Source organism: Fringilla coelebs (assembly GCF_963513975.1).
Source record: "Fringilla coelebs genome assembly, chromosome: 1".
In the NCBI taxonomy this organism is placed as follows: domain Eukaryota; kingdom Metazoa; phylum Chordata; class Aves; order Passeriformes; family Fringillidae; genus Fringilla; species Fringilla coelebs.
The window spans coordinates 106,717,237-106,741,970 of NC_140028.1; the positions used below are offsets into that span (position 1 = coordinate 106,717,237).

At 35.7% G+C, this 24,734-nt stretch overlaps 1 protein-coding gene across 1 annotated transcript in view; it reads left to right on the forward strand.

Annotated features, from left to right (window-relative positions):
- The window catches only part of DPY19L1 (dpy-19 like C-mannosyltransferase 1), a 44,505-nt gene that overhangs the window by 16,621 nt on the left and 3,150 nt on the right, over nucleotides 1–24,734 (forward strand). The window contains exons 8-21 of the mRNA XM_084211188.1: nucleotides 21–78; nucleotides 3,636–3,727; nucleotides 5,149–5,248; nucleotides 6,594–6,671; nucleotides 8,199–8,285; nucleotides 9,758–9,817; nucleotides 11,863–11,943; nucleotides 12,717–12,818; nucleotides 13,520–13,591; nucleotides 15,049–15,098; nucleotides 15,727–15,751; nucleotides 17,270–17,389; nucleotides 22,704–22,878; nucleotides 23,644–23,743. Of these exons, the coding sequence (XP_084067314.1) occupies nucleotides 21–78; nucleotides 3,636–3,727; nucleotides 5,149–5,248; nucleotides 6,594–6,671; nucleotides 8,199–8,285; nucleotides 9,758–9,817; nucleotides 11,863–11,943; nucleotides 12,717–12,818; nucleotides 13,520–13,591; nucleotides 15,049–15,098; nucleotides 15,727–15,751; nucleotides 17,270–17,389; nucleotides 22,704–22,878; nucleotides 23,644–23,743 (1,200 nt within the window). The remainder of the gene's footprint in view (nucleotides 1–20; nucleotides 79–3,635; nucleotides 3,728–5,148; nucleotides 5,249–6,593; nucleotides 6,672–8,198; nucleotides 8,286–9,757; nucleotides 9,818–11,862; nucleotides 11,944–12,716; nucleotides 12,819–13,519; nucleotides 13,592–15,048; nucleotides 15,099–15,726; nucleotides 15,752–17,269; nucleotides 17,390–22,703; nucleotides 22,879–23,643; nucleotides 23,744–24,734) is intronic.

The window sequence follows — 24,734 nt, forward strand, 5'->3', positions numbered from 1 at the left end:
TATTTTTCTTCTTTTCACAGTGGGAGTCGTCTAGGAGGCCTTGTTACTGTGTTGTGCTTCTTTTTCAATCATGGAGAGGTAGGTTTCCCTCTCCCACTACTCCTTTTTTTTTTAGTTATTATTGAAGTTTAAGCTAATTCTCATTTCATTAAATGTAGTGATGTTGCTTATTTATTTGAGATTGAATTAACATAACTTAAATTCAATTAAAATAAATTATTAAGACAGTTGAAAGCAAAATAGACTGTGACTGAAAAATACGTAGCACACTCCAATGTCCCTTTAGTGCTTAAAATAAAAAATCAGAAAGGATATATATTGTAAATTGGTCCTGAGACTGAAACTTAGTAGCACAATGACTTCAAGTTTCAAAACATCAGAATACTCTATTTTCATGCCCATACCACGCATAACTGGGCTACATTTACTGTATGAGTAAGCTTCAGAAGCTTCTTTAAATTGCTGTATATTTTACTGGAAATTCATCAATACAAAGAAAGTGCAAAGAAACCTCTGTATTATTTATATACCCAGGATACACAGAATTTAGAAATAGTGTATGTATGTAAAGGATTCCAGTGCTAAACTTAAGTAAGCTGCATTGCAGGACAGAAAAAATAAAGGAACTGTCACTTACAACATCTGGTTTTCCCAGTTAATGCTGTTCATGTCATTGTTTCATATTTTGGAAGAAAAATCATAGCTTTCATTTCTTCTTTCATTGGGATGTTTTTTTTTTTTCTTAGTGCTCATTTTATGAATGGAAATTTGTAAATAACTTCTAAATGGAAACTAACTACCTTGTAAATTCGTTTGGGGTTGAATTAATGTTTTGTTTTTTTATGTTACTGAGCTGAACTTGGTAGAGAACACTGAGTTGTAAGAACATGTACTGTACAAAACAGAATTAGAGATGCTTCCATTCACAGTAAGCTTTGACAGTTTTTTTATAAAACAAAAATATGTGGGATAAAATGGCTATTTTATTTTCAAGTTTTATTTGAAATGTCTTTTCTTTAAATATCTCCCACGTGTGCATGGGGGATATTGAAAGAATTTAGTCATTTAAGAATTTAAGCATATCAAAGCATTGTCACTCATGGATGTTGAACTGCCTGGTTGAGAACAGGTAAACATTGTAGTTCCTAAATTTATTTTTTGTGCTCTGTGAGTGTAAATGTGGCATTTTATGTGGATTTCTATTCTAAATGGCATCCTGAAGTGAAATGATGTTTCATCCTTTGCTAGTGAATGCTAAAAGAATAGGCACTGTTTTCCAAGTCTGTGCAGGGGGTAAGTGTAACTTCAGAAAGAAATGTGTCGAAAATTTCAAGGTAATGGTAGGAAAAAAATACTTATTTCACTTTGGTACAGTGCAGTTCTTTCCATAGGTGACTGTAGGAGAGCTTCTCTCTCTGTGAATGACTTGACTTGGGGTAAAAGCAGAGATAATGTATTTTGGAGAATGGTGTGAAAGCAAATCTGCGTAGTTTTACACAGATGTAGTCTGGACTTAGGTAGGACTTAAGGAAGGCAATCCTGATTCCAGCTCAGCTGTATGGATTTCTGGAGAACAATAGGAAATACTTGCAGAGGATCTCAGCTGGCACTTTTGTGTTTGGACTGTGGCTGAATGGAACAAATCAGACTTATTTGATATTGTTGTGTATAGAGTTGTGGTAGTACCTGTAGTTAGAAGTGCACAGGGGCTCTCTGCTCACAGGGTGCCCTGTTGAATGCCATGCTGTGGGTGTGCCTGTGTGTGTGGAAGTAAGGCCCAGCTCTTTGACAGGCTTGTCATTATGTGCAAATCATCTTGTGTGGGTCGACAGTGTGTACAGTCGAGCTAGACCAGCTGCCAAAAATTTCCCTTCCTATTTAGGAAGGATAGGACTGAGCTACATGAGTAAGCCTGATCTGCAAGCCTTGGTATCTCAGCTCTAATGCTATGTAAAAGTGGTATGTAAAAATGCTCTCTGGCTTTGAGCTAGTGACCCTAAGGCTGTATGTTTTTGTTTGTGCCATGCTTGTGCTACTGTGTTTTAATGATTTCAAACTTAGACAAATCTGATATATTTCTACCTGCAGCAGAGTTGAGTTTACAGCCTTGATAAATCATCCACAGATGATTGAGTTTAGCATTACATTCCAAATATAGAGAAGTGGCGTAGCCCACGTTAGTCAATCCACTTTTAAGGTAATGCTTCCTTTTTATGGTTGTATATGCTCATCATTTTTTTCCTGCCTTATCTTCTCCAGTATCATAAGATTTGGTAAACCAAAAGTTGCTGTAGTCTTGAAAAATATGCAAAATGACTACACTGCTTTAGAATAATCATGATTATATTTATTGCTTATTAAAAAAAATTAGCTCATCACATCTGTGCAGTCAGCTGAGGACAGCATATTAATACATATATTTATGAAAGGTTTATTTTAATGATAATTGGTGCAGCTTTTACAAAGAGTGCTTTTAGATGTCAGAGACTGTGATTAATGTGATGGGTTTCTGTTCTTTGCTTTTATTTTACACTGTTAATTTATCATACTTGAGAAACAGCAAGACAATAAGCAAGGAATTACATAGTGTTTATTTTAGTGACTTGTTTGGTCAAACAATATTTTAAAAGATGGTTTAAAGATTCTAGGAAGCAAAGGAGAAGGAACATCCTGGCAACAGTATGCAACATTATTTTCATAGATTCATTATAGTCTATGTTAAAATGAATTACATTTTTCTCTTGTAGTTATAAAGAACTTACTTCTAATTTTTAATACAAATCACTTGATAGCCAATTTGGACCTGTTTTTTGTATGTCAGAGTACTCCTGTAAAGTTGTATTTGTTCTTTTTTTTTAAGGTCAGTGCAAGCACTTTATAAAGAGCAAGCACTTTATAAACATTGGAGATAACAGTTGTAGCTGAGCCATTTGCCATGAGGGTCATTATTTATTTGTCATGAACTGCATTAATTAAGAAATAAATGAAATAACTAGTCAGTTGACTTCAGTGCATTATGCTTTGCTTTATTAGGGTTAAAGAATGGAATAGATAAGTTATATATAGGTAGTATAGGGTCTGTATAAATTTAATTTCATTATTTTAGTGTACTGGCCTGTTTTGTAGGGCAACTTCAGATGTTATACTTAATGTGCTGTTACTGATAGAAATTTGAAATGTTTACAACCTAAAGAACTCTAGCATAATGAGGAATATACTACTTTATCCTTCAGATCATCTCCCAATCCACTGTCTCTGTCTAAGTGTGGCAAGTCACTGCATGAATTTGAGAATTAATTACCTAGAAGAGTTGATTATTTCAGCAAAACCAGGGACAAGTAGCTGCTGCCCTGCTTTTTTCTTGGATATTTTCTAGCTGCCACATTTCATTTTGGAAAAGCCGTGCTCTATTTTAATTAAACAGTGTATATTAGGCCCCAAGTGTGGAAGCCACTTCCTTTTCCTTCCTCTTTTCTGCTTCCTGGCTTATCTTTTTAACATTCTGACTAAAACCTCATGTAGCTTGGTTTTTGCTTTATTGGAGTATCTGTAGTCATTCATTTTGAAATACAAATGCGTGGTTTTATGGAAATATATCAGTGAATGTTGCCATCTAACCCAGTTCTTATTTTCAGTGCACTCGTGTCATGTGGACTCCACCTCTTCGTGAAAGTTTCTCGTACCCATTCCTTGTGATGCAGATGTTGCTTTTGACCTATATTCTCAGGTACCTCTCAGTTTATACTGGGTTTTTACAATGCTTTAAAAAACTGAATGTCACAGGACATTTATTTAAGTGCCTTTCTTTAAATGCCTCCATGTGCTGTAATGATGGTATCATTAACAGAGAAACTTTCCTGTGGCTGTTACATTACAGACGCTGCACCAGTAGAACTGCAGTCATATTACTCACTTATTAAAAGGAAAAGCTTTGCAACTTGAAGACATGATTAACATAAAAATCAAAATTACTGTGTTGGCAAATACGTGTCTAAAGTAAAAATCAGAATTTTTGGTTGATGTCCCTTCCTTCCCATGAGAAACAAGCTGAAACTTCATCAATTGGTTTTGTCCCTCTTGGAGAGTGGTATGTTGGCTGCACGTAGAGTAAGCCTATGCTTTGCAACAAAGGATGCTATAGGCACCCATAAGCTAGTATGTTCTGGCAGTTTTCTATGACTAATTAACTAGTCTCATTAACTAGTTGAATGATTTAGAGTAGTCTAATTACATTAATGCAGGGATGCTCTTGAGTTCATTAGCCCTGCTTTTCCGTGATTATTTCTGGCTTGCAACATGATTATTACTGTCTTGCCTCTGTTTTAGAAAATAAGCATGACCATTCATACTTGAGGGTTTCTCCACCAACTCCATTGCATCAGATTTACAATGTATTTATTATTTAGTTGAACTTAGTACTTATAACCACCAATTTTCCTTTATTAGGTCATACTGATTTGTAGTTATTGATGTTTAAAGCAAAAGTATTTCATGCTTGTCACTAAGTTGTGTTTTTTATATGAGGAAAAGATAAGTGCTCTCTAGAATTTAGTGAAATTTGAAACATGACATGTTTCAGAATTGAACTTGAATCAACGCAGGATTAAATATTTTTAATAGTGTTTCTTTCCAGACATGGAGAATAGGCTGGGGTTTCAGTTAAGGATGAGTTTCATGTACTTGTCATTGTATCCTTCCCTGAAACATCACTCAGGATTGCTAGCAGAAAGTAAATATGGAGGAAATGTGAGACAAAGGACTTAAATAAAAAATGCAGACCATTCTGAAACAGTTGTGACTTCAGCTGAAAGGGAAATGGTTGTGACCTGGCTGTAGAGTTGTCACAAGAACGTGAAGCACTTTCAAATGACATGCTTTGGCCTGCTCTACTGCATACTGCCAGGAGAAGACTTGTTTGGTAATCAGTGACTCATCAAACAGTTAAGGAATCAGAGCTGTTGTCATGGAAACTTAAGGAAAAAATGATATTAAATTTACTTGAGCAGTGTTATTTGTAGTTGATCAATATTGCTAGCTATCTTCCAAGGTAACTGTGCTTTTATTGCATTTTCTATTGTACTTTTCAATTATATGCAAACACCTGTGTAATTGTACTTACTGATGCCTATTCTGTCTCTTTTTCCCAAGGATTCCGAGTATTAATACAGGAAGCTTGATTGCACTGTGTGTTTCTAATATCTTTTTCATGCTTCCCTGGCAGTTTGCTCAGTTTGTTCTTCTAACTCAGGTGAGCCCATATTCATCTCTAAATATCCTCTTTGTCTAACCTGGACAAATTGATTGCTTTGTATAGACAGCCACTGAATTCACAACTATAACAGCGCTTTCCTTTTAGCCAGATTTCATTCTCGCTGTCAGGAAAGATTCTCACCCTCTACCACATCAATCTTGCTAGTCTTGAGTTTAAAAGTTGACTGTTTGCACCACTTACCATTCTGTCTCCAGGACTAAAAATATTTACTTTTCCCACATAAACAGCCTCAAGCCTGAGATCAGTACATTCGAACAAGGAGAAAAAAACTTTGTCTTTTGAAGCACAAAAACAAAAAAAAGCATTGATCAGGCTGTTATAAATTTTTTAATGTACCAGTGTTTGCATGGCATGTAATGTCTGGCATGATTTTGCATGATTTCCTATATAATTTTGATGAGTTCTTGTGTAGTGCTGTAGTCTGAGATTTTGGATAGTTGAGGGAACTGTAGTTAGCACTGAAGTCTAGGGAATGCTGATTGGAACCACAGGATACTGTCACACAGCAACTTTCTTTGTGTTTGAGTTGGTTGAAATGTAGCCTGTTAACTGAAATCCATCTGTGTGTCCAGAGCTTTTCACTTGTCTGCCTTACTTGAAGCAGATTGAGTTGATAGCTTTAAGCAATCCGTATAAGCTGTGGTGTGCAAGGTTTCTAACTGCATAAGAGGAAATGAATAAATTCTGTAAAATATTGAGGAAAAACTCATCACTGTAACCTGTTCAAGAAGCTGAGCCTGAAAATTCAGGTTCGCTTCATAATTTCATTAATTTCCCATATGTCTTTTAAGACGCTGTCTGATCCATGAGTCAACAAGCCTTATTTTCCTCAGCAGCAAATTGTGGATGTTTCCATACTTTGCTGAACACTTAAAATTAATGAGTAATTCTTTTGTGGTTTTGACTGATATATTTTGGGTTTTTTGGTTTTGGTTTATTTGGGGTTTTTTGTTTGTTGGGTTTTTTTTTCCATTTTTGTTTGGTTTGGTGTTTTGTGGGTTTGGTTTGGGTTTTTTTTTTGTTTGGGGTTTTTTTTAAATTTTGTTTTAAATTTGAAGGTGAAAGGTAATGTGTTAGTGCTGTATTTTGGTGACTTGGATTTTTATAAAGTTGAATACTTATTTTTTAAATATTCAACTGTATTTGTTAATTCTTATTTAGAGCACCAAAACAGGATTTTTGAAAGAAATAATTGTGAAACATCTAAGTGCTTAGCAAAAAGTAGCAATACAAGTTAATATTGTTTGAATAATCTTTTCTTTTGCATGAAGGAGTACACCAGTGCAAATTTTTTTAATTTCCCTTTCACTTTTGATTTTAGATAGCTTCATTATTTGCGGTGTGTATTATGGGTTATATTGACTCCAGCAAATTACAGAAGATACTGTCTGCTCATATGGTAATGCTTTTTTAAATAAACCTTAAGTCCCCTCAAACAGGTCAAAGCATGAAAAGAGACCATTTGTCTGAAGTGTTTTCCTTACTTGCACAAAGGTTGAAAACATGCAGTGATAAGGGAGGGAAGGGTCTGGATTGGAACTAAAACTGGGTTTTGAAAACTATTGTAGTCTTGACCATGCAAAGATCTTTAACTATTTGGGGAGATACTTAGAAAGGAGGACAAGAAAATAAACTGGTAGGTTGAAAACCAATTTTTTTTTCTAATCTGTATGAAAAAGGGAAAGATACATAAATGATGTGTAAGTTTCTGCATAATACCTGATTTTAATTTTTAAAGTTGAGATAATGATCAAGTTTTGCTTTTTGAAGTGAGATTACAGTTTTAAATATAAAGGAAGATGTAGACAAGTTTTTTTAAGAAATGTGTAAAATTTTTTTTTTTTCTAAAATTGTGCTATGCTAACTCAGTGGGTGAAAACACAATATTTTCCCAGAAAAGAAACTAAATTATATTTCCTATGTTTTAAAACATTTTTTTGAAATACTGTAAAGGATAAACTAAAGGCAATGTTAAGTTCTATGTGATTCATTTCTCATGTAAATCCAGGACAAAATAAGCAGATTTGTTTGGTAGTTTTTGACAGAAGCAGGATGACATATTTAAGCTTTCTGGCTTATGTCAATAGCTATATCATAATTTAGGTGCTGAAGTGCCATAAATAGCCTATTTTCAGATAGATAAACAGTCAAATTATGTTACAGAGACAGCTTATTGAGTCTGGGTAAACTGCCAGTCCGTTTCATGGTGTTTTCAATTTTTGCCTCCCTCCTACCCTCCTCCTTCTGTGGAAAATGAGAGTCTTAATTATGTGAAGAGGGGAGTAGAAAAGTCTGCAAATTACTGTGTTATTTTTCCTTATTCCTGTGTATAAAAGAAGACAGAGCTTGCTTAGTGATTTTTGCCCTCCAAGTTGGAAAATGTAATTCAGATTGCTTTCTGTTAAAAAAGAGAGCACAGTAGATCAGGATGGTGGATGAAAGTTGTATTTCAGCCTGGATTTAGGTGCATATGATCAAACAGAGTTCTGCTTCCTTGACTTTGATGATGATGGTATTTTAAATAAGTGTTTGTCAGTTAGGAAGAAAAAAGACGTCAAACATTCTGTTAATTTTTATGTTTGTCCAGAATTCTGAAAGGTAGCAAACAGGATGGAGAGAACTCATACAGTAATTTAGAAAAAAAATGAATATGTTAGAAATGCCTTCAGAAATTTATCTATTGGATTACATAAGCTTATCCTATGACAAGGATTTGTTCTTACATACTTTTAATGAATAAATTATCTACACTTAGCTACCTCCTGCCATTAGGTCCTTGCAATCAGTGTTTTCAGAGCAAATCTGCAAGTGTTTCAGAACTGCCCTTTGCTGTAAAGTAGGTGTTTTTAAATTTAAACTGTTAACACATTAGGTAATCCTTACCTTTTCTATTTTAAATTCAATAATTTTTATTTTCTTATTTCAGGTATCTCTGCTGGTGTGTTTTATTCTGATGTTTGGTAATTCAATGTTACTGACATCATATTATGCTGCATCTTTAGTAGTTATCTCGGTAAGTTGCTTAAGAAGAATCGTATGCTGTGCTGACACTGCAGTGCTGTACTGTTATATTTGTATTGATGTAAAATGTGCAACTGCTGCACTGCCAGACAGATGAGGAGCCTTTCACATGAGAAACAGAATTAGACCATAAAGATATCTGGTGATACTAATTCAAGAAGTCGAGGATTTACACCAAAACCTCTTTGTAAGAGAAATTCAGTTAAGACTCAGCTCTTCTACTTTTATAGTTCTCTTCTTTTTATTTTAAAAAATATATTTATATTTTATATTAAAATATAAAATTTACCATGTATGTAATTTTGACCAGAATGACTATAAAACAAGAAGCATGAACCAGGAGGAGCTTCATTTAAATGCTTCTTATTGACAGTAAATCCTCTAGTGCAGAACAAATTACTAAACCATATATAACAGTGGTTTAAGACAGTTTGAAACTGCTGCATCATACTGCTCTGTTAGTGAAATTATTCACTTAAGATTTAGCATCTCACTATTAATTTTTCTTTAAATAGGAAAAAGCCCCGCAACCTCTTTTAGTTTTGTGTATCCTCATAAAGGATTTATGTACGTAAGAAAAAGGAGAGAAAGTGTTGTGAGCAGATCCTATTTAGCTTACTGCAAATCATCCTAATTTCTGATTCTTTTTGTCTGTTTGTATTTTGTCAATCAGCAAGAGTGTGGCAATTTCTCACTTATGCCAGTTGTAGACTGCCTTGGCTGCATATTTGCTATAGTATAGTTTGCTTTTTATGAATCTATTCTAGTTTCTTGTAGCAGCTTTTGTAATTATATATTAAGTACAGGTTGAGTTGAGTTCTCAACCTGTTGAGTTCCTTGCCCATTTTCTGCCTTGATAAAAGTATTTATTGTTTGTGTGTTATTTGGATACTTATATCCAGTCTGACATATGGAATGGACTTTTGGAAGCTTTTAATTACATTGTTCATCAAATTAGCCTAAAATGGGTCTTCCATGTGTCATAAAATGAACATATTGTGAAACAGAAAGGAGTGGCTCCTGCCACCTTCCATACTCTATTACCTTACTTGAAAATTGTTTGTTTTAATGCTGCCAGTAATTTATTTCTTGCTTCAGTGTCTTGTCATTCACAGAAGCAGACAGAGCTCAGTTTCCCATTGGTTTTGATTTAAAGAAGCTTAGAACTGAATAATACAGAATCTCCTTGCTTGTTCAGGAGAAAAGTAGTCTTCCATAATTGTACTCGAACTGCAGTAACAGATTTTATGTTGGCAAGTTTTGCCAGTGCAGGGTGAAATCATACATATATATATACTATATATATTCATATCTCAGGTTGTATTAATTATGGAAGATTTTTTAATAACTAAATATATGATGTGATAGGCTTACCAAAAGGAAAAACCTCTCATTCAGGGTACTAAAATAGCTTGTTGTTATCACGTTACCTGAAAATATGCATTAATTTATTTTTTTTATTAGGGAATTCTTGAATGGAGTCCAAAAGTCTTGAAAAGGCGCAAAAGAGAAGTCTATGTATGGGTAAGGAAAAACTGTGACTTTATTTTGTTTGTTTTTGTCAAATACAGAAACAACTTCTGATTTAGTTTCTAATAATTGAAAATCATGGAATATAGCTGAACTACTGTCTTTAATAAATTGTCAGTGATCTGCAATTAGTGTTAAATTCCTGAAGAAATAAAGAGAGCATAAACACATGTTTATGTTAGAAAGCTGAAAGAGCCTTTAAATGGCAACACATTTAATTCCACATTGACAACTTAACATGCTTACAAACCATAAGATCTGTATGCAAATCTTTTTAAAGTAAAGGTCAATTTAGAAAAGGCAAGTAAAAGGCTAACAGTGCTTGCAGAAATGGAGATTAAGGTACTGCATTTGATAGTCATTGAAATGTGGATATCTATATAATTTTTAAAGGATATTTTTATGACAACAGCAAACATCTTAAAATTGCCTTGGGAAACAAGTCAGAGTGAAGCACTGTTGAGTGTGTGGGTGAGGCTGGAAGGTAGTAGAAGTCATGTCCAAACAGGGAGAACACTCCCAAAACTATTATGAATAAAATGTAACACTGTAGAAAACATGAGAATTGACTTGCTGCTTAAGACATGATATTAACTTGGAGCCTACCAAGACTATGCCTGACTTAAGAGAGGCTTTCTTATTAAGTGAAGGGTAAGCTGTTAGCAAAACTGGATTAAATTCATACAGTTATTATAAAGAAATTAGAATAGGAAGGAATTAAAATATTTGTAGGAAACTGCAGTGCATATATACATGCCTGGCTGTAGTGCCAGGGAAAATCAGTGTAGGCAAATTTCATGTCAGTTTTCTGAAATGGAGATCCAAGGCACTTGTGGAACAGCAAACTAATAAATCTGAGTTTTGTAAAAGAATAAAAACCTTCATGGTGAGGAAGGTATTAAGCTGTATGTACGTGCAGAGAGACATCCAATGCAGCCTTTCTAGAAGGAAGTCGTGCCTTGCAGGAGTGTTTGATTCCGGTGAAGGATGTAGATAAGGGTGTGTGGGTGAATGTAGTGTGCATAAATTTCAGGAACTTTTGGAGAAGTTGTCTAACTGAAACTATAAAAGAACCTCAATGTGTTTTACCTAAAAACAATTTTAAAAGTATAACGCCTTCCCCCAAATCTATTGACAATGCGTATGAAGATAATTGATAATTGTTAATGTAGATTTACCAAATAGCTGAGATGTTAAAATATCTTGAAATTCTGCATCTTGTAAAATAAAGGTAAATATGACAAAGCCAGTGAAGAAAAGTAGAATATAATTATAGGTTTTTTTTGTTCCCCTTATGGTAGCAGCAATAAACTTATAAGGAATAAGAAAGTTGCTGTGGAAGAAAAATACCCAGAGGCATTCAGTAAAGGATTAGGATACTTCCTAGGTATTTAGGTTTCTTAGCAGCCATTAAATGAGACGATTGAATTCAGCCCATCGTCACATAAAACTCTGGTTACATAGGGCAAAGATCAGTTTTTTGTTGCATTCTCTCTGAAAGCATCTGCTGTGAGTCTCAAAGACAAGATACTGGGACAGGTTGTCCTATTCAGTTGATCCAGCTTTATAAAGAATTAGCTAGATTAAGCTACACTGCCAAGAATTTAACCTTCTTGGTACAGGAATAAAGTTGATATTTAACTAAAAGTAGTAACTGGACATACTTTGTTTATATTTCCATCAACTTCTAACCTCAGATCATCTTGAGGTGGTACAATAAGTCAGCAAATCCCTCCAAAGATTTGAATTACCAGGCTAGCACAACCTGATAATATGGAGCAGCTCTTCTCCAAAAACAATGTGCAAAACAGATGGAGCAGACAGCGAGGCTGCCCCTGTTTCAAGATAACTTTTCTACCCCCTCTGCTGCACTGTTGTGTGCAGTAGTACACCTGTAGTGTAAAGCAGTGGCACAAAATTATTTCAGCTATAACATAGGAGAGTTTATAAGTAGTAGCTAAATTTAAGAAGCCTTTTAAAAAAGAAAATATTTGTAAAATTTAAAGACATCCATTTCATACTAAATATATTTTTTCAAGGTCATTGAAGGATGCGCCTGGTTATTTGGGACAGTCACCTTGAAATACCTGACTTCTCTTGTGTTTGGAATAGCTGATGATGTAAGTTCTATTATCAGAATATCTGGTTGGTATCTTTCAAAAATTTTGTCATTCCTAATATTTGATTATGACATCTTACTGATGCACTTCCTGAATTTCCGGAATTTGTTTTAGAGAAGTGGGAGAGAGATTGTATATTTGCTTTTTCTTTCATTATGTATTATCACTTTGAGATCTTATTACCAAAATTTGCAAAAACACAAATATCTTTACTTTTGTCTTAGTGAATGCTGTATGTGTTTGTTTTTAAATGTGGATTTATAGGGCTTTGTTTGTCTTGGGTATCTTCTACCTGCACATTTATTTACTCAGTTTGCCAATTCACTCTTCTCTGAAACTAATTTCCAGGATAGTTTAAAAGTGCTTGTTGTAACAGGTATACAGTCTTTGCTGTATTTCAGCCCTTCTATTGTTAAAAACCTGTCTGCAGATGTGTATCAGGGGATAAAAGATAACAAAGATCACATCTTAAAATATGACTATGCAAAACTATAGTCTTGTTGAATACAATCACAATGATAACACCCTTTTTTTGCTGTTTTCTGCTTTTTAACACCGTACTATCTGTGTTAGACTCAAAGGTGTTATTTAATACACTGGAAATAGATTTTTGGTGCTCTTGTAACAATACTGTAAGTGATACAAACTTGTGTTCTAATTAAAAATATTTCTCAATACAGTATAATTTCTCATATTTGTACTACTTTGTTGTGGAAAACAGGACAGTTGTTGCTTACTGCAGTTTGGTATTTGTTTCCTGTGTATCCTACCAGGCTCATATAGGAAATATATTGAAATCTAAGTTTATTGGCTACAAGGATTTTGATACATTAATGTATACCTGCGCTGCTGAGTTTGACTTCATGGAAAAAGAGGTAATTTGGTCAAAATATGTGATTTTGGAAGAGGGAACTTCTTGCTTTATTTTTGTTTGTAACTTACAGCATTTGAGAACCACACCTCCTACTGCCATCATAAGTCCAAATATATAATTGAAATGAGAAATTAATGAACTAAAGTTAAATTCAGTTGGGTTTATTGCATTTAAGTGAACTTAAACCGAAGCAGTGTTTTGATTTTAAGTCTAAGAAATATGCTTGATTGAATGGCAGAAGTGCTTCCTCAGGAATAAAAGAAAGGTTACAGTTCTGCAAACAAGATTTTATGGGGCTCTCAGTGCCTGGTTTTGAGTGTATGGAAAATGTACTGAGAGCTGCAAGGGCCTTATGTGGTAGGTTTAGACAAGAGAACAGCATTTAAACTTCGTAATGTGGCATTAATAGACTTCTTTTAATTTATCACTGCCTAGGTATGCATTTAGAATGTTTATAGATTAGTCAACCTATAGTACTCAAATTCAGATGAGATACAATCTATTTCTCATCTTTGAATGGCTTGTCAAAGAACTGGAAATAATTTCCTGATGACCCTAGTATTATGCCTTTAGTTATTTCTGGGTGGAGTTTATATTTACATTTTACTCTAGAAAGATCTCATTATATTAATTTCTTTAAAATGGTGATTGAAATAATTACAGATGAAGGAAAGCAATTAATGAACTTGTTTTCCATTTTAGACTCCAGTAAGATACACAAAGACTCTGCTATTACCAGTTGTTCTGGTGGTTTTTGGGGTAATCATCAAAAGGGTAAGTGATTGATTTCATGAGTCACCTTTACCTTGAACTTACATTTCAGGTTTTTTTAAGGGATTGCTATTTATTTATTTATTTAATTATTTATTTAATTGAGATGGAAATAAATTGATGTGGTAGGTTTGTTTACCTTTGCTGACTGCCAAGTGCCTGCCAAGCCTTGCTGCCATTCCTTACCCTCAATGTGATGGGGAAGGAAGGATAGAAAAAAATCTCATGGGTCTGGATAAGTAGGGGGGCCTCACTCTCTGATTCACTGTCATGAGCAAAACTTGAATTGAGGAAGATCAAATTGAATTTTTTGGGAATTAAAGATGAAATGCAAGAAGCAACCCAAAAGCTAAAACCGTCTTCTCATTCCCAGGCTCAGTAGGTCCTTTCCATAGGCTGCAGTTGTTTTAAGAACAGGGTCGGCATAGGTCCTTTCCATGGGGTACAGTTCTTCAGAAACAGACTGCTCCAGCATGAGTCCCCCACAGGTTGCAGCTCCTGCCAGAAAACATGCTCCTTTGTGGGGTCTTGTCCACAAGCTGCAGTTCCTGCCAGGAGCTGTTTCCTCTGTGGGCTCTCTGTGGGTTGCAGCATCCTTCAAGGCATGTGCACCTGCTCTGGCAGGGGGTCCTGCACAGCTCTCAGGTGAATTTCTGTCTGCTCCACCGTAACCCTTCATTACCCTCCAGGGGAAAAAAACACTTACATCACTGTGGTGTTCTCCAAAATCTGCAATCTCATGGTTCTCATGGAGCACCTCCTCCCTCTCCTTCACTGACCTCAGTGACTTGAGTCTTGCTTCACTCCCAGTTTTCTTCCTGCTCTCTCGTAAACGTGCTGCAGTTACCTTTTTGTAGACATGTTATCAGTAGGGGCCCCACCAGTGTCGCTGATGAGTTTAGCTTTGCCCAGTGGTAGATCTGGCTTGAAGCTGTCTGGAGCTGGCTTTCTCTGACATGGGGGCAGTCCCTGGTCTCTTCCCACAGAAGCCACCCCTGCAATGCTCCTGCTACTGAAACCTTGACATGTAAACCCAATACAGTCAGAAAAACACGTGTTTTCAACACACGTTTTTTCAAGAACGTGTATTTAAAATTCTGTATTCTCATTACAAAGATTTTTGCAAAAGTCCAGTCCTAAGTCAGTTAGAAAAAATTTCTGTTATTTAGCTGATGAATACTAAAACTGGAGTTTATAACTGTTTTTGTAAATTTGATTATGTATAATTTGTGTAAAAACAACTTACAGTTTGCACAGGAACAGATGGGATAACTGCTAACTGCCTGGCTAATTAATCATCCTCTAAAAGAAGTTCTGGCTAAAACATTGCATGTCTTTTATCTTAGCATTATCTCAAAAAGAGTTTACCCAGGTGTAGTTTAATTTAGCAAATGTTGAAAATGCTTCAAAATGCTTTTGAAAGTATGTTTATACTTTTTGTTGTCTCTTGTTTTCTTCAGGCAGTTAAATATATTCTGTGCTCCTTATCTCACACAGGCCGATATGAAAAGTAAGTATTGTCTTCTTTTTTAATGCAAAACTGAATTTTGTGCTGAAAGTTCATTTGATTTGCTATATGCTACAAAATTCAGAATTCTACAATATGTAAGTCCTTTTTGAAAGGTTAGTTATGTGCAGTTCAATAACTGAATGGATGTATTGCAAATGGTATTTTTATATTATAAATAAAATGAAAGCTATCTAGCATGTTTTAGACATCTTAACCCATTTATTCATATATTTTATATTTAATGATTTACTTTTCTGCTCTTTTCCTAAAGCAGTATTTATGTGCTTTTTTTGCTTTTTTACTATAAATAGTGAATACAAATTCTTTTTTCCCCATTAATTTCTTCCAGGTTATAAAGATACCAGAGTTTCATCTCATGGAAGTAATTTTAAAAAAACCTGCTAAAATCAATACTCGAGATTTCCAAGTAGATACAGGGATTAAGGAAGATGGTTATGATTTGCAATTTATTTCAAAACTTGCATAGAGGGGGAAGAAAATTCTGACACTTGATTCATGCTTACCAGATTAGTTGCATTGTCTAATACAATTAAGATTATTTTAATATAAAACCATTTCTTCTATAGTACATAAATAATGATGGGTTTTGGGTTGTTATTTTTTTCAGAGAAGAACGTTTTAACCATGGTGAGGTAAGATTCTTTTTCTGCACATTTTTATTCCTGGTATGTCACCAGAATAACTCTGAAATACTGGCTAATGGAGGTGGTTGTGCAAGAGAGGAATCTTGGGCTTTTACTGTAGCTGTTCCAAAAGACACTGAAGCTAGGCTGGACCTTCTGTTTTCTATATGGAGACTGAGAAGGAGATTGGTTCCTTTACTGGGGTTTCACATGATGTATAATGTTCAAATTCTATTTTGAGATTTTCCATAATGAATGTTGTAGTACACATGGTTCTTTTTAGTTAAACTGCAAAGCAACATAGTGTGTCCCCCTCTGGAGCCCTCAGCACAGGAAGGATGTGGACCTGTTAGAGCAGGTCCAGAAGAGGTCCACAAAAACAGAGGCATAGAACACCTCTCCTGTCAAGACAGGCTGAGAGAGTTGGGGATGTTCAGCCTGGAGAAGAGAAGGCTGCAGGGAGACTTTATGGGGCCTATAAAAGAAATACAAGGATAACTTTTTAGCAGGGCCTGTTCCATTAGGACAAGGGATAATGACTCAGAACTGGAATCAGGTAGATTTAGGCAAACTGTAGGGAAGAAATCTTACTACAATGAGAGTGGTGAAACACTGGGATCAGGTGGCCCAGAGAGTTGGTAGGTGTCTGTCATGGTTTAACCTCAAGTTGTCATAGAGGAGGTTTATTAGGATATTAGGATAAATACCCAAATATACCCAAATACCCTTTTGGATATTAGGAAAAATACCCAAAAGAGTTATCAAGCTGTGGCATAGGCTGCCCAGGGAAGGAGTTAAGTCACCACCCCTGAAGGCATTTAGAGATGTGGCACTGAGGTCATGGTTTAGAGATGTGGCACTGAGGTCATGGTTTAGCAGTGGACTTGGCAGTGTCAGATTAATGAGTGGACTTGACCTTAGAGGCTTTTTCAAGCCTAAATGATTCTATGATTATTAATCAGATAAAAGCACTGATTGCAAAAATGCCTCTGATTTAGCACAGCACTTTGAAAGTATCATAGATTAATGTTAGGAGTAATGAGTGACATATCTGATGCTTTTTAGAATACTAAAGCAAGCTGCCTCTGATTGTGTCATTATCAAGGATGATCTTATTTTCTTCTCTTACTCCATACATGTATTTTGGGCACTAAAAAGCAGGATCTCTTAACTTCTATAAAGAGGTTATAGAAGAGGTTTTGCATATTCTGTTGTTGTCTAAGTTAAGCCTGTTAATGGCTAAGGATTTTTTTAATAGCTAGCTGTTTCTCTAGCTCCTTTTTCTTTTATTGATAATGTTTCTCCTTCCTGTTATTTCATTTGTCAGCATACTACGTGCACTTTAGATAAAAGATAACAGAAAGTCATTATCACCATCTGAAATATGAATATCTTTACTTTGACTTGGATTCTTTCAGACGAGCTCATCATTTAAGCTATACTGAAAATGAAGTTGTGTGTTTAAGGCAGAAATGAAAAGTATGCAAATTTGCTTCTGTGTCTTGTGGTTTCTTTTTTTCTTTTCAGCTGGTATTCCATGCATTGCAGCTGTTGGCATACAGTGTCCTAGCGATTTTAATCATGAGACTAAAGCTGTTTTTAACACCACATCTGTGCATTATGGCTTCCTTGGTGTGTTCAAAACAGGTAAGGTCTTTTTTATCCTGTAGCTGTCTCAGTAGTTAGAGTATTATACAGATATTTGTCCTAAAACAGATTTCTCTGTGTGTAATTGCTGAATCCGAGGGTACCACATAAAAATAAACCAGATTATATTGCCTGTCAAAAACTGTTCCATTCTCCCCTGTTCCCAAGTAAAGCAAAAGTCTTGCTTTATGCAACCTGTCCAGCTGCATTATTGTACGAGTTAACATGCTGTGTATCAAACTTGAGCACAGGGAGACATCTTTTAGATTTTACTGTGTTTGCACACCTCTATGCCACTGCAAGTTTTTATTGACTATTAATTTTATCCAGTGTTTGTCTTTGTTTACACTGTGTTTTCACAGCTCTTCAGAGCTTACTGCCTTGCATATTTCTTGCCTATTAATTCTTTCTAGAAGTCTCGTTTGAAGTCTTGCATGTTGAAAACATTTCAGTCATAAAAATCAAAACTTATATGCGTAACTCAGACTTAATCGTACTACTTTGAATAATCTGTAGCATCAAATGTTACTAGATTTCCTCCAGATATAAATGTCTCAGAATAGGCTTTCCACGTTTCATTATCTGAGAAGTTAATGTGATTAAATCTCTATTTAAATAGCTATTTTAGAAGCTTTGAACGTGCAGCAAAAGTAGGGTAAGTAGTCCTTTGTCTGGGAAGCAGGCAGGAAAGGTGGATTGAAAATGTCTGAACAGCTGGGCCCAGAAATCGGTGGTGCCAAGTCTGGTTGAAGGCCGGTAACCTGCGGGGCCGGTGCTGGTCCAGGGCTGCTCAATGTCTTCGTTAGTGGACTGAATGGTGGGGCAGAGTGTACCCTCAGCGAGTTTGGTGATGGTGCAGAGCTGGGGGAATGGCAGGGTCTTTCACGTGGTGCCCAGTGACAGGACCAGAGGCGATGGGCACACGCTGAAATGCGGGCAGTTCCCTCTGAACGTGGGGAAACCTTTTCACGGGGAGGGTGAAAAGCGCAGATTGCCCAGGGGCGTGGTGAAGTGTCCCTCCTTGGAGGTATTCAGAAGATGGACATGGATCAGGGGCACTTGGCTCTGGGTGACCATGCTCAAACCAGCCTTCAGAGGTTCCTGTCACCCTGCACTACACTGTGGTTTTGTAGAAAGTGTCTAAGGGAGAATTAGGGTGCTGTGGTGAAGGCAGTTCCTGTCTGTGGAACAGCTGATACCCGTGTCAAACTGGAAGATGAGTGAATGAGACAGATTTATGCGAAGAGGAGAATGCTATCTCGTGTTAGGCCAGCTGAACAAATAATTGTTTCCCAGAAAACTGAACTGCTTCCTAAATGATCTTTAGAGAAGGGTAGTTGTTTATAACACCGGACAGATTACACAGTATCAGTCTGCTTAAATGTGCTCATCCCTTTCTTGATGCCTGATGTGCTTGGCGTAGGTGAAAGTGCCGTGTGTTTGCCAAAATCAAATTAATCTCTACAGTTAAAATATAAAATGCTAAGAAATTATCAAAGCTTCTATCTTTAGCCACTTTGTAATTGAGTATTGGGACTTAGGAGTTTCCTCTCCCTGCTTGCTATTCTGGAAGATTCACATATGTGCAGTTTTGCAGCTCTTAGTTGTTCTTGAAATGCTGGCATCCTCTTAGGTGGTCTGGTTGTTCAAGCAATAGCAGTTGCGCTGGTTATTTTTCTAAGTGAACTTTCATAAGGTATTTCTGAGTAATTGGAAATGAAGCTGCTTTTCAAAAGTCAGAGGAACAAAATGAAAAAATGTTCTTTTAACATCCAGTTTCTAGATAACAATTATGATTTAGATTAATGCTGTCCAAAGTTGATTTGTTCTAAGTTCTTTTTTAACTGTGTATTTCTTGATGGGCTTTTCTTCCCTGTTGGTTGTGGTGGTGGTAGTAGTAGTAGAGTTTTGTAGTGAAGTTCAAGACTTAAAGTATTTATATATTTTAGGCCACTGTAAAATCTGTGCTGATTTCTTTTTAGCTGCAGGGTGACTTTTAAACTTTTTTTTTAAGCACCAGAATAATAGCATTTCAATAATTTTTCCTGGATTATTGTGAGTTTTTAGTACTGCAGCAGAGGTAATCAGGCCAGCTAGTGAATGCTGGTGCTTTTCCTAATTGTTGCATGTTGGATCTTAGAGGATGCCATGTGTCATAAATGTGTAACTGTTGGAGGAGAGGACAGTAAGCAATATTTTGTCAATATGTTTTTTATCTGCTGCTTCCAACTGCATTTTGGCCCTTTGATTGTTCTGCTGTTTCCTATTGTAGAGTGAGAGTAAGCTTCTCAGGGAGCTGCAGTTCCTGATGATAACCTGTTGTGGGAGCTGCCTCTGTTGGATCAGGTGACTGGTCCAGAGACTTTTCTTTCCTTCATTGCAGCATCATGGAGGCGTAGGTGGCTTGAAAGAAACAGATCATGAATGCTTGGGAAGGGCTTTAGATTGCTGCAGGTCACACATTTATTTTGAGGAGAAAGGGATAAATGGACAGCAGTGCTACATAATGCAGCCTGGGAATATCCTGGCCCTGGCTTGGGCTTGAGGAGAAGTGCTCAAGTGAATCCAACTTTAGGTGAGCAGCATAAGGGAAAATAAAATTGATTTCCTTGTCCTGTTATTAGTGAAGGCTCTTTTGCCTGTTCAGCTGTTCCCCAGCTTGGTGCTGATTGATACCCATAGAAGACAAGCTGGATTTTTTTCCCGGTCTGACAGATGTGTGCTTGCTTTAGTAGAGAGAGGCTGATAATCTTCCAAGCAATACAGGACTGGCTCCAGCATGGTAGGCAAACACAGGCCCATAAGGCTGTTGAGCCACCACTGAGCAGATCACTTCTAGGACTTAAGCAAACAATAAGAAAACTTTTTTTGTTCTTATTTTGGTTGGTTTGCTTGTTTTTGTAGGGCCAGGAAAATATCAAGTGTTTTTTAATGAGCTCTTTCCATCCTACTGACAGCTGAGGAGAAGTAGCCTTTTGAGGCTGGAAAATCTGATTGTATATGCCATACTGATCCAGAATTTCTTGGAAGGAGGAAGATGGGACTTGTGACAAAATGATTGATTAACACTCAGTACATTTTATTTTTGGATAAAGGTTTTAGATGTTTGAAAGAACATAAGTTAATAAGTGACAATTTGGTTTTACAGATGCAAGAAAAATTTAAACAAATTTAAGATAGGCGTTTATCTTACTGTAATTGAGGTCAACACTATGCTTTCATCTAGCAGACCATGAAAGCTTATCTACAGTGGTATGCTAGTATATCTCATTCGTTTTGAGGCTAAAAATTACTGTTTGCACATGGAAAAGAAATTTTGTATGTTATGTTGTTTCAGCCCATTGCATGAATCTCTGCACTTTCCATTTTTCCATTACCAGCAGCTTGTGGCAGCTGATGGGCAATAAATATGATAATGTTCTTTTTCTAATAAAGAGTATTTTCATTGTCTGGGATGCTTTCTGATGAAAAGGAGTGAACTAATGTTGATTTTCATTGGAAAGTAATTCACTTCTTAACACATTTTCAAGAAAGGATTTTTGATGAAATAAAAATATAAAGTAGCTGCATTTTTGCAAAGGGAGTAACTCCCTTTTTCTGTACAGCTGCATTTTAAGTATGAGAAACCTGCTATTAGAACCTTTACTTCTCTTAGGTTGAACAAGGAGGAGTAATTAAATTAGGAATCGATTCAGTTTTGTCATTTAACTCACTGTTTGTTCTTCAAGTTAGGCCTAGATCTTCTGTTGTGACTGTTCAGACTTTTGACCATTTACATCCACACATTGCTTCTTTCTGTTAGGGGAAATGATGCTGTCCTGAGTGGAAATTTGAAAACAAAATAAAATAGCTGGAGAAATACTTAAAATATTCATTTGGGGAAAATAAGCAAAAAACTAAAAAACAACCCAAAACCTTAAATTGATTTAAAAAAAACAAAAAAAACATAAGGAACAGCATCCGATGAAAGAAATGCTTTTTTTGCATTGCATTTATATTCAATCATTTTAGGCTCCTTGTGTAAACAAAATAGTGCTAAATTCAGAGACTTTGAACATCAATGAGGCTTTATAAAAGTGTGACAGTAATGTAATTTTCTTTGATTTTCAAAGTTGTGGAACTGTTAAAATTCTAACATGTCAATGAAGTGACATTTTTGCAGCTGTTGGTGAAAAGGAGGTTTGCTCTTGTAAAGCAGCCTACAAATGAGTTCATTCATTTCACTTCATCTTTCCAGATCAACACGGTGGTCACTCCTCTTTAGGATATTAACTTTCCTTGTATAGTGTTGCTGTTCTTCTCAGAGTTTTTAGTGAGTCTTTAGGGATGAGAGTAGAGCATACTGTATTTTTGGAGAGGTGGCTGGAGAATTTTAATAATCTGAGGTAGTTTAGGGTTAGTTTATAAGAAAGATAACACACACTACTTAATTGGTGTAGTCAGCCTTGTGGGAGCTTATACTGAGAGACTTTCTTTCATTGTTTCATGCTTTAATTAAAAAAACCCAAGTAACAATACTATGAATGAAATGTAGTTATTTAGTGTGGGTTTGATCTTTTTGATGTGTGGAGCTTTCTAATTGGGAAAAAAAATGTAGTTTATACTTCCTTATTTAATGGTTCAAATTTGGATAGGGTAAACTGTTACTGCTCAAATTAAGCTTCAACACAGCACATTTAATACTACTTTTTTAACTACCCCTTTTCACGTATTTATGAATATTTGCTTAGAGCATCCAGCAAATTGTCTTTAGGAAACAATGCAAGCCCCAGTTCAAGAAAGGAAAGAGTGGGGTATAAAGCAGGATTAAGCTTACTATCTTCAAAGTCTGTCTTTCTAATACGTTTCAAAAGTTTGCAGTACAATCTCTAATCTGTATACTACAGATAAAAACTCTAGATGGAAACAGGAGATAAAATACTGTCAAAGTTCAGTTAGCTTTATTGAATCATCTTTACTTGCAGATTTTGAGATCTGAGACTTGACATACAGCTTTAAAAGTTTATATTAATGTGACTTTTTAAAATTTGTTTTTATTTATTTAGAATTGCAAATGTAATGTGCAATATTTGTTAAACATGAGTAATTCTCAGGAATTGCATTCTGAAATACAGTATGTATTGTATATAATATAATGTTCTGAACTATATTATAATATTATGAATTATAATCTGAAGTTTAGTGGAGAAGAAATAGCAGAGATGTTTCATAGTGCAATATATGTTAGATTCCTCATAGAGAAATAAAAATGAATTGTTTTGCATACAACATTACGGAATTGTTGTCTAGGAATTATTTGATTCTTGCATTTCAGTTGTTTGGATGGCTCTTCTATAAAGTCCAGCCCAAAACATTGGTCTTTGCTATTTTAGCATTGATGACAATAGAGGGATCTGCAAACCTTCGAACTCAGTGGAACATCATGGGAGAATTTAGCAATTTGCCACAGGAAGAACTTCTAGAGTGGATACAAGTCAATACCAGACAAGGTGAACTATTTAATAATGCAGGATGTCCCCATTTATTGTGAGGTTGGACCATGTAGCCTGTCACAAATGACTGCAGAGGTGTTGCTACTATCTGTAGCTCTGGCATATCTGCTTGTCCACATAAAAGCTATATACAGTGAAAAAAACCCCCAAAAGCTGTCTTTGTTAGACTCCTGGCTGCTGGTCTGGAGGCTCTAACCACTGGTGGAGTATTTTCAACAAAAGCATCTCTGCCAAGTCAAATTAAAATAGGTTTTTACTTAAATGATGCTGGTCTTGTATGTAGGTACATGATCAGCATTTTGCTAGAAGAGAATTAAAAATGTCTATGTGTGTTGTGATTGCACCCCTCCTATTCCTAAAATCTGTCAGAAAACTGATTGGAAACAAGGTAGTTGCCTTTCTAGAGGGAATATATGTTAAAGTCATAGTGAACTGAGATATTACTGCCCGTTTAACACTGATGAAAGAGTTGTTATAACAAGTATGTTATTCTGCCCATTCAAGAAAAATAAGATGTGTTAATTAAATCTCCATTCTTAGATGCTTAGTTATCTAATTGCTTATATTGAGTTCAAGGTTTCAAAAAACCCAAACTAAAGCACTGATTTTGTGCATTTCCTGTTGATACTTCATATGGCGTTTTAAAAAGGAATACCCTACCCTTTTCATGGTTTTTCTACAGGATTACTGTTCAGATATTTGAATTGCTTCTCTAATTGTTTGATTCCTCAATTCAAAAATGCCTTTGATTGTGTATTTCAGATGCAGTTTTTGCAGGAGCAATGCCTACAATGGCAAGTGTTAAATTGTCTACACTTCGTCCTATTGTAAATCATCCTCACTATGAAGATGCAGGATTAAGGTAAATTTTGCAGTCGAGGTTTTATTTGTGTCTGCTGTTGATTCTCATAATGTCTGTAATAGAGAGTAGGAATGGCATTGTTAAATTTGTTAAAATCTCATAGAACTGGATTTGATGTTTCAGTCAGAATGAAAACACATTATTTCTTGAGGATTTGTGCTCATCAGAATGGATACGCTCTAGGGACAGATATGGCTTCAAACTTCAAAATCAGAATTAAGTTAAGGAATCTGATTTCATCAGTTCAATTATATCTTTTCTTCATTCTTGCTACTCCTGACATTGTAGACATATCATTTTTTTTCCCAAGATAGCCAGTATATTTATTTCTATTAGCTTTCCATGATGGGCTGTCATTTTTTGTGATAATTGGTTAATTATTGACACTGAAATTTTGTAGTGGAGTTACTAAGATTTGTACTCTTGCTGTTTTCAAAATCAGGATATTTGCCTAAATTGAAATTGATTTATCTGAAAAGGTCATGAATTTCTTTTACTAAATTTAATAGTGTAGCATCATTTCTTTCTTAATTTGGTGAAACTGCTTAAAAAGAAATCCAACACAACAGGAAGGCAGCAAGATATAGAGAGGGATGAAAGAGAAAGGGCAGGGATTTGTTTTACATGTCTTATGTCCTTAGTTCTCTGCCTGGCATTAAGTGGCTTTAACTTTTGGTCAGCCCCCAGTTGGTCAGACAGTGGGACTTGGATGGTCACTGTAGGTTCCTTTCAACTGAAATATTCTGTCCTAGTTACAAAATCATGGGACAGGGCATGTTTGGGAAAAATAACACAGGCAATACCTGTATTAAGTGTCAGAAGATGGATGGGCTTTAAGAGCATCATGCTTTGCACATTGAGAGGAGGATATTACTGGATGTGATATGGACTGGCCTGGTTTGGAGGGACCTTAGAGGTCTTCTAGCTCCAAAACAGGGTCATGGTGTCCAAGAGCTGATTTTGCTTGATGACTGTAGCTGGACTCCAGGTC